This window comes from Vitis vinifera, chromosome 8, assembly GCF_030704535.1.
Source record: "Vitis vinifera cultivar Pinot Noir 40024 chromosome 8, ASM3070453v1".
NCBI classification, from domain to species: Eukaryota; Viridiplantae; Streptophyta; class Magnoliopsida; order Vitales; family Vitaceae; genus Vitis; species Vitis vinifera.
The window spans coordinates 6322054-6334079 of NC_081812.1; the positions used below are offsets into that span (position 1 = coordinate 6322054).

Consider the following 12026-nt stretch of genomic DNA (forward strand, 5'->3'; position numbering starts at 1 on the left):
GAGTGAGACAAAGTTTGAGTGTAAAGGAGGTATGGAATACCTTAAACCACATGTTCCAAAGACAAAAGAGTAATGAGAAAAGGGAATATAATCAAAAAGGATATATATATATATATATATATATATATATATATATATATATATTACTTGTAAAAGGAATATACAATGTATGATTTCAAGTAATATTTCCAATCCCAATTTATAACACATGCAAAAGATGGGATTTACAAGTCTAATATATAAAGTAAAACATAAAAAGATCAGATATGAGTGAGGTCATGTGATGGCTCTGCTCTGATCTCCTCCTCTGGTATGGGCTGCTCAGCTGGCAAGCTCTCCTCATCTGGCACTAAAGGCTCAGATGGTGCAGATCTATCATGCTCAAGAGGAGTCTGCATACTCAGATGCTGCTGAATCTGATGAAGGATCGTGGTATGCTGAGCTTGAGTAGCAATGATCTGATCCTGGTGTGCACGAATAGTGGCCATCTGGTGGATAATAGAATCGTGAGCAGTGCTCAGTGTCTGCAATGAACGCACTAAGCCTCTAAATTCCGCAAGAGAAACGGTGACAGTAGGCTCAGATGAAGGAGGAGGTGCTGGGGTAGCTGGTACGACTGGTGGAGCAGCCTGAGTGAGAGGAGAAGAAGGATGTATAGCCTCAGGCATATGCACAGAGGTGTGTGCTGCAGGGGCAGGAGGTGTGGTCTCTGTGAGAATCTCATCCTGCTGGGCCTGAGGCATCTGCTCATCTTGGGGTAGCTCTGGAGGTGCAGGCACAGCTGGGGCTGCCTGAGGTGCAAAGTAGGATACCAAGTGATGCCATTTTCCGAGAGAGAAATCCTCTCTGCAATGGCGGCGCCTCTCAAGACGGGGCTCTTTAGGATAGCCCAGGTGCTCTAAAATCTGGCAGAGGAGCCTCGGAAATAGTAATGGGATGCCATCTGCCCTCTGAAGCTTCTTCTGATGGACTTTTTCTTCAAAATGAAGAAGAGAAGTCATAATCAAATGATGAGGGCCGAAGAAATAGCCCTCAGAAATCCTGAATAATGCCTCAAGTATAGCTCCACTCCTCTGAACTTTATGCTGAAGGGGGAATAGGTTGGCACGCAGGAGCACATCAATGAGGAGCATCCCAGATGGAAGCTCTCTCTTGGTCAATACCGAGGCTGTAGAAGTCCCCCTGGACAAAATGCGGACCATGTCGCTTTGAGAGAATGAGGACCACTCTCTGAAGTCTGCCTGAAACACGGGCTCATAAGGTATATGGAGGGCCTCAGCAATGTGGCGAGCTCCAATGGCACCCTGGCGTCCGTCTATGGTAAATTGGATGAGAGTAGGATTGCGGAGGCCTCGAGTAGTCATAGATTGAAAAAAATCTAAAACTACTCTGGGATAGTAGAATTGCCTAGGAGTGAGAAAAGACTCCATGTGATACCTCTGCAGCAGTCGGAATGAATCTCTGAGCTCTGGCTGCTGTCTGAGGGCCTCTATATCAAAATAGGTCTCGGAGTGGAATGATCTATCTCTGCAATCCAGGTTACCCTCAATCGGTGGTCCAGCTATCATGGGACGCCTGATAATGGTCTCGGGGGTAATCTCTACAGGAATCCGAGGCTCCTCTGTAGGCGGCTCTGCCTGAGGCGCATGGGATGACTCTCCAGGACCCGAGAACTTGGTTCTCTTGGCAGGGGGTCGAGGAGCAGGTCTCTGAGCTCGGTCGGCGGGTGGCACAGGGTCCGTGGGTGGCCTCCTGGTGGGGTATCGACGCTGAGAAGGGGCTTCCCCCTCAGATGGGGGAATGGCCGGGGCCTGAACAGGTGGCGAGGGTGCGGCTCCCATGGCGGCTCGATGTGGTCGAGGTGTCGGTGAGGATGGGGAGCCGGAAAGGCCTCCTCTGGTCTTCGCCATGGCTGAAATGGAGGTAGATGACCGTTCGGGATTCCAGAGGTTTTTCAGGTTGCGCGCGGGGGAGACTGTTGAGCTTCTGGACCTCAAGGGTTTATATAGGAATGAGGTTTAAGAGGTTTCTGATGTTTTAAAATTTTCCAAGGCAACCGAAAAGTCATTTTTGGACGTTAGGCACAATTTCGGGGGTAAAATTTTAATTTAAAAGTCAGTTTAAAATTTTTAGAGCTGAAAATTTTACCGTGCAAAATTTTCGCACCTTGGACTGGAAATTTCGCACCTTGGATTTAGGTGTGCGAAAATGGCCCCCTTTGGACAGTGGAATTCGCACCTTGAAATGAGGTGTGCGAAATTTTCGCACCTTGAACAGTGGTGTGCGAAATTTTCGCACACTGTTTCGTACAGTGCGAAAATTAGCTTGAGGTGTGCGAAAATGGCACTCGTGTGCCAGGAGGGGATTTCGCACAGTGCGAAAATTTTCGCACCTTACACAGTGGTGTGCGAAATTGGATTTTTGGAAATTCGCACCTTGAAAACGGATTTCGCACCTTGGAATTGGTTTCGCACCTTGAAATTGGGGTGTGCGAAAATTGCTTCCTTTGGCCCAAGGATTTCGCACCTTGGTATTGAGGTGTGCGAAATTTTCGCACCTTGAAATCAGGTGTGCGAAAATTTGGCACCTTGAAATTGGGTGCTCTGTTTCCTTGGTTTTTCTCCCCTTGGCTGCTTTTGACGAGCTCTCCCCATCTTTCATGATTTTTTTCTGAAATTTATTATCAAAATTAACTTGAATTAAGACAATATAAACTAAGATTAGGAGAAAATTAAAATATAAAGAAATAAAAATACTAATATAACTATAAAACTATAACAAAAAATTCATGGACTTCTTTAGCCCATGATACCCTGCTTTCCCTCAGATTTGTGGTGGTTCAAGGAGATTGATCTCCTCCTTGTCTGTACTGTAAGGCTCTAAGAATGGCTTGAGACGATGGCCATTGACTTTGAAGGTTTGATTGCCTGTGGGATTGAATATTTCCACCACTCCGTTGGGATGCACTTCATGAATTATGAAAGGACCCGTCCATCTGGATTTCAATTTTTTTTCAGTAAAAGATAAAGCTTAGAGTCATAAAGCAAGACTCTTTGTCCCAAAACAGCCCCCATAGCAAGATCATAAAAAAAAAACTAAGTTAAATCAAACCAAAATAAAATTAAAGCAAGAAATCAAAATTAAAACAAGTTTAAAAATAAAAATAAAAAGATATGGACTAGCTAGTCTTTAGAAAGACTAAGTCCATAAAAAAAATTGGATCCGGATTTAGCTTGCCCGGATCCCATATGAAGTTTGCATCCCTCCCTTGAGACTTGCTTTGTATGATGGTGCCATACAAAGCTTGGGGGAAAGGTGGAGGGATGTGATTCTTCATCATTTCTTCCTTTAAAAGAATTTGAGGTTCCTCATCCATGCTTGGAATGATGCTTTCTTTCATCTGAACTTCCTTTCCCTTTTGTTCTTTCTTCTTTTCTTATTTTCTATCAGCCTTGTCTTCTTTGGCTTTCCTCTGATCATGCTCCAGCTGATGCACTTCCTTACCACTTCTCAAAGTGATAATAGCTTGCACGTCCCTCACCTTTGAAGAATCCTCATCTTTGGATTCCACTTCATGTATCCCCTTAGGATTTTGGTGAGGCTGAGAGGGAAACTTCCCTTTCTCATTGACAGTGTTCAAATTTGTGAGCCTTGAGATGGAATATTGGATGTTGTCAATTTTCTGAGACAACTCATTATGCATCCCATCTATCTTCTTGTTCAATGTACTCTCTACGTTGTCAATCTTCTGATTTAGTTGAGAGTTGATGGATTTTTGCTCGCTCACAAAGTCACCCATAACCTTGCTAAGGCTTACGAGTGCTTGCTCAACTGAGGATTTACCTTGACTCTGTTGGCTTGATTGGGCTGGTGACTGATATGGGTTTGGCCTTGGTTTCCATGCAAAGTTTGGGTGGTTCCTCCAGCTAGAGTTGTACGTGTTGCCATAGGGTTGCTCTGTAGGAGGAATGATGCAAGATGGTGCACTCATCCTCGGAGGGTGCATCCTGTCCCTCATGGACCTATACAAGTTCGGATCATTTCCCTGCCCGTGTTGTGAATGTTGATCCTCTGGTTGATTCTCCATGACCTCCAAAATTTATACCTAAGGTCCTTACACTAAAGTAGCAAAGCTACTATAGTATAGTGGCTCTAGGATCGAACACTGGGAAGGGTTTTTACTTTAACTAGTGAAGTTCAGAGGATGGAGTGAACTTTTCTTAATAAAAATTAGGTTAAGATGAAAACATAAAAAGATGAAGGTGTTGTAAACTAAACTAACATGAAAATAGGATAAAAGATGGAAAAAGAAGTTTCTCAAAGCTTTGGATAGCTATGCTTAACTCACCATGTAAAAATGGAGATTTTGGGACTTTTCACCTCGCGTTGGGGAAGCAACTAAGGTGATGCTTACTTCCCGAACCGGTATGAGTTTAACAACTGAGTTTTAGTCCTTGAAAACTTACAAAAAGGGTAGTTGAACCTCATAAATGCCCTTTTAATGATATAGGTCATCTCCTCGACTTGCAATACAATGGCTCGTAGGAGATAACTAACGAACGTCAGTGGATCTAACAATAAGAATCCACTGAGACCAAAAGCTTATCAAGTATTGGCCATTCAAAGCAAGTCAGAGGGATTAAAAGCTTTACTTTGAATGAAAACATTTATGGTGCTCAGCTACTTACATTCCTGGCTTGGAAATCTCCATCCTGACACGGGAGCTTCACATGGCATCCATTACTTCAAGAAACTAAAAGGTTTTAGCCTCTCATCCTTGGGGATTTCATCCTCCAAGGATGTTTGGCTACTAAGAAAATGAGAAAATAGAAGAGAGAAAAAGAAAACAAAAGAGATCTCTGTATTTCACTAAGTAACTAATTTACATTCGTCTCCTCGAGAAAGCTCCCCGAAAAGATATGATTTCAGTGATTACAAGAGAATTTATATAGGAAGGTAGTTTTACCCTTCCTTGGATACTTCCTAGCTAAGGAATTACATGGTTGGTTGAATACAAGGAGAAAATGGAAATTTAAACACAAAAATATCAGAAGAAAAAAGAGTCGGCAAAAATATCCAATTTTCGCACGCTGAGTTCCAATTTCGCATGTTGGTTTGAGGTGTGCGAAATTGTCGCACAGTGGACTGAGGATTTCGCACCTTAAACAGTGGTGTGCGAAATTGTCCCTCAGCTTGATGCAGTTGTCTTCCGAAGTCCATATCTTCCTCATTTCAGCTCCAAATCATACATGGTTTGAATCGTTGGATTCTTGACTTTCTGAGCTTTGAAATGGTATGTAGAACGTAAAAATTGGACTTCGGGAAGTGCTCCAAAAGTGCACTAAAAGACTGCAGCTGTGTCCCCTGTTTTCATCCCCTGTTTTCTTCTTCTCCATTGTTTCTCCCTTGTAAACTTTGAACGATTAAGGCAAAGGATTATGAGGCTCCATAGCTTGATTTCTTCATAAATTTAAGCTTTCAAAAGCTTTGCCCTGAACTATAAATAGCTCTCCCTCATTCTTAAATTGCTTTGGTGAGCATAAAGCTATCAAAAAGCACCAAAACTTAACACAATTGTTAAAAACGATTGCAAGGGCTCCTAACATGCTAATTGGGTTAAAAGGTAATAATTACTACTCAATGGTGTTTAAAAGAGCTAATTACAAGCTACAAAATAGCATGTTTTGAGTAGTAATCAATACCCTGGCGTCCATCAATGATGAAATGGATGGCAGTAGGGCTCGGGACGTCTCGAGTAGTCATGGTTTGATAGAAATCCATGGCTACTCTAGGATAGAGAAACTCCCTAGGGGTCATAAGGTGCTCCAGATGGTACCTCTGAAGTAGACTGAATGAATCCAGAAGCTCTGGCTGCTGTCGCAAGACCTCTATATCGAAGTAAAGCTTAGAATGAAAAGGTTGGGCTCTGCAATTATAATTTCCCTCAATGGGTGGCACAATAACCATAAGCCTCTTGATGATGGCTTCCGGACCAAGGCCGAAAGGTATCTAAGAATCTATAAGGGCTCTCAGCTCAGGCTTTGGATGCCTAAAAGGCTCTCCAGGGCCTAAGGTCCTGGCTCTCTTGGGTGGAACTTTGCATACTGATGGCTCAGGGGGTGGAGACCTCGGTGGCCTCCGCGTCGCATATCTCTGCTGAAGAGGGCTAGAGGGCACTCCTCCCTCGGATGAAGGTATGATCTGGGGCACGGGGGCCTGAGATGAATCCAAAGGAGGGGAGGCTCTTAGCCTCTGCTCAAGAGAAACTGAGGGGTCGGTGTGGCCTCCTCTAATGCCCGCCATGGCCGAAATGGAATCAAGAAGTGTAGGTCGCCTCTTTGAAAGGTTGGCCTCGGGTCACTTGAGCTTCGCAAGGTGATGGAGAGTTTTCGCAGGGCAGAGATAGGAATAAGAAATAAAAATAGGGCTAGTTGCCTTTAAATAGCAGTTGAACAGGTGACTTTTGGAATTCACACGACTATTGGGATTCACAAGGGATTCGCACGACTATTTTGAGTTGCGAAAATTTTGCAAAGCGTTCGCAAGATAAACTGACTTGCAAAATTTTTCGCAAGTTTTTTGCAGGGTAATTGGGATTTGAGAAATTTTCACAAGTTGGAATTGGATTTGCGAAATATGCTTTGTTTTTTTCTTTCAAAGATTTCCTCCGCCTGAAGAATTTGCATAGATATTTCCATCTATTTTGTAATCCACCTGCAATTGATCATCAAAAGATAAATTAAATCACTTTAAATTAAAATTAAAACAAAAAGATCAAATTTAAAACAAGAAATTAATCAATGAAACTTTTAATCAACAGTAAAGCAAAAAACTAGGACAGACAAAAAATATGGACTTTAGTAGTCTTTCGACATACTAAGTCCATCTAACCCGTTCTCTTTTCAAGCTTGATGTGGTTCAAGGAGGGTGATTTCCTCCTTATATCGAGAAAATTGCTCCATGAAGGACTTGAGATGTTGGCCATTGACTTTAAAGCTCTCGATGCCGTTAGGATTGAGTAGTTCCACTACTCCATTTGAATATACTTGGTGAATAATAAACAGACCTATCCACCTTGATTTCTGCTTTCTCGGAAAGATGTGGAGCCTGGAGTCATACAGCAAGACTCTTTGTCCTTTTTGGAAAAGTTTGCGGGAGATTAACTGATCACGCCACCTCTTCAATCTCTGCTTTGCAATATTTGAATTATTGTAGGCGTCATTTCTCAATTCCTCCATCTCATTAAGGTCTAAGAACCTTTTCATGCCGGCTTTGTTCAAGTCCATGCTAAGCTTCTTGATTTTCCACCAAGCTTTGTATTCTACTTCCACGGGGAGATGACAAGCTTTGCCATAAACAAGGCGGTAAGGCGACATTCCAAGAATGGTCCTATAAGCTGTTCTGTAAGCCCACAATGAATCATGGAGTTTAATAGACCAATCTTTTCTGCTTGCATTGACCACCTTCATCAGTATGTTCTTGATCTCCCTGTTTGCTAACTCAACTTGGCCAAGAGTCTGAGGGTGGTAAGGTGTAGCTACCTTATGCTTTACTCCATACTTGGCTAAGAGAGTTTCAAATGGTTTGTTACAAAAATGAGCACCCTCATCACTGATAATGGCTTTGGGTACCCCGAATCTCAAGAAAATGTTCTCCTTCAGAAATTTGAGAACAATTCTATGATCATTGTATTTGCACGGTATTGCTTCGACCCATTTAGAGACATAATCCACCCCCACCAAGATGTAGGAGTAGCCAAAGGATATAGGAAAAGGTCCCATGAAGTCAATGCCCCAGACATCGAAAAGATCAACGATTAAAATGAGGTTCAAAGGCATCATGTTTCTTTTTGTCAGCTTCCCAAGTTTTTGGCATCTTTCACAACTCCTGCACCTGGTGTGAACATCTTTGAAAAGTGAGGACCAATAGAAACCCGATTGCAATACTTTCATAGTTGTCTTCTGTGAAGCAAAGTGGCCTCCACATATGCTTTCGTGGCAATGACTGAGGATCCCTTGTTGCTCTGTTTCAGGGACACACTTCCAAATTATTTGGTCTGCACAATATTTGAATAAGAATGGCTCTTCCCAATAATAAGCATGAATTTTTGCAAAGAACTGCTTCTTGTCTTGAGCTTCCCACTCACTTGGCAATTCTCCGGTAACTAAATAGTTAGTGATATGGGCATACCAAGGAGCGATTTCTTTTAGCATAAGTGACTCCTCTGGAAAATCATCATTGATTGGCAAACAATGGGAATTATGTGCGATGGTCAGCCTCAAAAGATGATCGCCTACCACATTTTCAACTCCTCTCTTGTCTTTGATTTGAAGATTGAATTCTTGAAGCAGTAGGATCCATCTGATCAACCTCGCTTTTGCATCCTACTTGGTCAGCAGATATTTCAAAGCCGAGTGGTCAGTGAAAACCACAATGAAAGACTCCACCAAGTAAGCTCGAAATTTGTCTAAGGCAAAGACTACAGCCAACAACTCTTTTTCTGTGGTTGTATAGTTTCTTTGTGCCTCGTTCAAAGTTTTGCTTGCATAGTGGATCACATAGGGCTTTTCTTCTTCTCTTTGCCCAAGGACGACTCCTATAGCAAAGTCACTGGTGTCACACATCACTTCAAAGGGTAATTGCTAGTTAGGTGCCCTCACTATTGGAGCAGTCGTTAAAAATTGCTTCAATTCTTCAAAAATTTGTTGACGTCTATCATCCCACTCTAATTTTGCATCCTTTACCAACAGTTCACATAGAGGTTTGGTGAGTTTAGAGAAATCTTTGATGAACCTCCTGTAGAACCCAGCATGGCCAAGGAATTGCCTCACTCCTTTGACAGTAGTAGGAGATGGCAGCTTGACAATAAGGTCTACCTTTGCTTTGTCCACCTCAATGCCTTTCTTGGAGATGATATGTCCAAGGACAATTCCTTGGTGTACCATAAAATGTCATTTCTCCCAGTTAAGCACCAGGTCCTTTTCAATGCATCGGCTAAGAATAGATTCCAAGTTAGCTAAGCATTCATCAAATGTGCTTCCGTATATGCTGATATCGTCCATAAAGACTTCCATAATACGCTCCACCATATCGCTAAAAATGCTCAACATGCATCTTTGGAATGTTGCGAGTGCATTGCATAAGACAAAAGGCATTCTTCTGTAGGCATAAGTTCCGAATGGGCATGTAAAGGTGGTCTTCTCCTGGTCTTCAACAACAATTTCAATTTGAAAATACCCAGAGTAGCCATCTAAAAAACAATAGAAAGGATGGCCCGAGACTCTCTCAAGTACTTAATCCATAAATGGCAATGGAAAGTGGTCCTTTCTTGTTACAACATTCAGCTTTCTGTAGTCAATACACACCCTCCAACCTAAAGTGAGGTGTGTAGAAACTTCTTCTCCCTTATCATTTTGCACCATAATGATCCCTAATTTCTTTGGCATGACCTGTGTAGGACTCACCCATGGGCTATTTGATATGGGGTAGATAATACCGGCCTGAAGTAGCCTAAGCACCTCAGCTCGCACCACCTCTTGAAAATGAGGGTTCAATCTTCTTTGGGGTAGACAAATTGGCTTAGCTTCTTCTTCCATATATATATGATGAGTACAGACTAAAGGGTTGGTGCCCTTTAGATCAGATATTTTCCACTCCATCGCCTTCTTACATCTCCTGAGGACTTCCACTAGAGAATCCTCATGAGTAATGGTAAGAGATGAAGAAATAACAACAGGGCTCTGCTTGTTCTCCTCCAGGTATGCATATTTCAACTCAGCGGGTAATGGCTTCAGAATAAGCTTTGGGGTCTCCTCCTTAATGGTTTCTTACGTCCCCACCCCATTGAATAGAGGTAGAATTTCTTCCCGCCCCTTCAAAAGGTAAAAACTAGCAAGCAATTCTGAGGGTTCAAGTGACCCTTCATCAAGATCTCCAAGACTCTCGTTGAATTCTTCTAGCATTTTCTTATCACAATACTCCTCCACTAGGTTGTCAATCATACACACTTCTTCTGGTCCTTCTTCTTCTTTCGGATGGAATTGTTTCTTGCATAAGTAGAAGATGTTGAGTTCCATTGTCAGATTGACAAAAGAGAGTTGCATCATTCCATTTTTACAATTGATAATGGCATTTGATGTAGCTAGGAATGGTCTCCCAAGTATAATAGGGACACAGTTGGTTCTTTTTGCACTTGGATCCATATCCAAGACAACAAAATCCACTAGGTAGTAGAATTTGTCAATTTGGACTAGGACATCTTCAATTATACCTCTTGGAATTTTCATAGATCTATCTGTTAGAGATAGAGTGATTGATGTTGGTTTCAACTCTCCCAATCCCAATTGCTCATAGACAGAGTATGGTAGTAGGTTTACACTTGCTCCCAAGTCCAACAAAGCTCTTTCCACTGGCACCCTTCCAATCGTCACCGAGATGGTAGGGTAGCCCGGATCTTTGTATTTTTTTGGGGACTTGCACTGTATAATGGAACTCACTTGCTCAATCAAGAAGGCTTTCTTGCTCACATTCAACCCTCTTTTTATAGTGCATAAGTCCTTCAATAATTTTTCATAAGTTGGAACTTGTTTAATCATATCTAGCAATGGGATATGAACTTTCACTTGCCTCAACACTTCAAGAATTTCTGATGCGTTGTTGATTCCCTTTTTCCCATGTAAAGCTTGGGGAAAAGGTGGAGACATGTGGTTTTTTCTCATATCTTCTTTGACAATGGTCATCTCCGGTCCTTCATTTATAGTAAGATCATGGTCCTCCTTCTTCGTGTTGTTCCTTGGTCTCTTTCCTTTGGACTCCTCCCTCTTCTCATCCTCTAATTCCTTCTCTGTTTCTTGCTCTGGCTTGGTTGTTGGCAGATCAACCTCCTTACCACTCCTTAGAGTGATCATTTCTTTTACTTCCCTCATCTGTGAAGATTCTCCTTCTTCAGCCTCCACTTCATGGATAGCTTTTGGATTTTGATGAGGTTGAGAAGGAAACCTTCCCTTATCTTGCACTGTGTTGAGGTTGGTAAGCCTAGAGATTGAGTACTGGAGATTATCTATCTTTTGAGATAGATCATTTTGCCTCTCATCCATCTTTTTGTCAAGACTGTCAATTTTTTTACTGAGCTGAGCTTTAATGGATTTTTGGTCTCCAACAAAATCTCCTACAACCTTGCTAAGATTCACAATGGCTTGTTCCAGATTTAATGCTTGTGGAGGTGCTTGGTCGGGTTGCATGTACTGAGGTGCCCTTGGTTTCCAGGAGAAATTCGGATGGTTCCTCCAATTTGCATTGTAGGTATTACCATAGGAAGCATTGTTATTGGGTTTAATTTGCCCAATAACGTGTGCTTGATCTTCGAACATTTCTCTCATAGCCGGAATTGTAGGACACTCTACCACCACGTGCTCAAAAGATTGAAAAATTGAACATGGCACAGCTTGCATTGGGGCTTCAGTAACGGCCTGCACTTCGCGTATCTTTTTAATTTCTAGCTCCTCCAATCTTCTTGCCATAGCTACGAATTTTACTTTCATATCAGTATCTTCGTTGAGCGTATACATCCCAACCTTAGCATTGGAAACACTAGGTTGAGAATTCATTTTCCTCACTTCTCTGGCATTTGGTTCATCCCATCCTCGTGAAACTTCAGTTACATAACTCAAGAAATCCATGGCTTCCTCCGGATTCTTACTCATGAAGTCTCCTCCACACATCATTTCCAAGAGCTGTTTCATTGAGGAAGACATTCCGTCATAGAAATAGCTCACCAATAGCCATGTATCAAAGCCATGGTGAAAACAAGCGTTGATCGCTTCCATGTATCTTTTCCAACACTCATAAAATTTCTCATTTTCTTTAGCTAAGAAATTTGAAATTTGCCTTTTCAAGCCATTAGTTCTATGACTTGGGAAGAATTTCTTGAGAAATTCAACTTATAAATCTATCCAAGCTCTGATAATCCTTGGCCTCAAAGAATTAAGCCAAATTTTGGCCTTATCCTTTAAGGTAAAAGGAAATAG

At 42.0% G+C, this 12026-nt stretch overlaps 2 protein-coding genes across 2 annotated transcripts; both read right to left on the minus strand.

The window, feature by feature from the left end:
- Positions 1 to 260: 260 nt before the first annotated feature.
- LOC104880003 (extensin) lies at positions 261 to 1841 on the minus strand. Its single transcript, XM_010654983.1, has 3 exons — positions 1544 to 1841; positions 540 to 685; positions 261 to 416 (listed from the first exon to the last, which is right to left on the minus strand). The coding sequence occupies exons 1-3, from the start codon at positions 1839 to 1841 to the stop codon at positions 261 to 263; spliced, it is 600 nt and encodes a 199-aa protein (XP_010653285.1).
- Positions 1842 to 6902: 5061 nt separating this feature from the next.
- On the minus strand, positions 6903 to 10925 carry LOC109122992 (uncharacterized). Its single transcript, XM_059738876.1, has 4 exons — positions 10813 to 10925; positions 10335 to 10713; positions 8023 to 8159; positions 6903 to 7887 (listed from the first exon to the last, which is right to left on the minus strand). Exons 1-4 carry the CDS (start codon positions 10923 to 10925, stop codon positions 6903 to 6905), a joined length of 1614 nt encoding a protein of 537 aa, XP_059594859.1.
- Between the last annotated feature and the right edge of the window lie 1101 nt (positions 10926 to 12026).

Bases quoted from the DNA above. Each gene is read 5' to 3' on its own strand.
- LOC104880003 (XM_010654983.1), bottom strand. From the start codon at position 1,841: ATGGGAGCCGCACCCTCGCCACCTGTTCAGGCCCCGGCCATTCCCCCA. The intron at 686-1,543 runs GTAACCTGGATT...CTGCCCCTGCAG, and splicing joins AGCTGGACCACCGATTGAGG to CACACACCTCTGTGCATATG. The intron at 417-539 runs GTGCGTTCATTG...ATCCTTCATCAG, and splicing joins TTGCGGAATTTAGAGGCTTA to ATTCAGCAGCATCTGAGTAT.
- LOC109122992 (XM_059738876.1), bottom strand. From the start codon at position 10,925: ATGAGGGAAGTAAAAGAAATGATCACTCTAAGGAGTGGTAAGGAGGTT. The intron at 10,714-10,812 runs GTCCAAAGGAAA...AGAAGATATGAG, and splicing joins GAGGATGAGAAGAGGGAGGA to AAAAAACCACATGTCTCCAC. The intron at 7,888-8,022 runs GCAACAAGGGAT...CACCAGGTGCAG, and splicing joins AAGTGTGTCCCTGAAACAGA to GAGTTGTGAAAGATGCCAAA.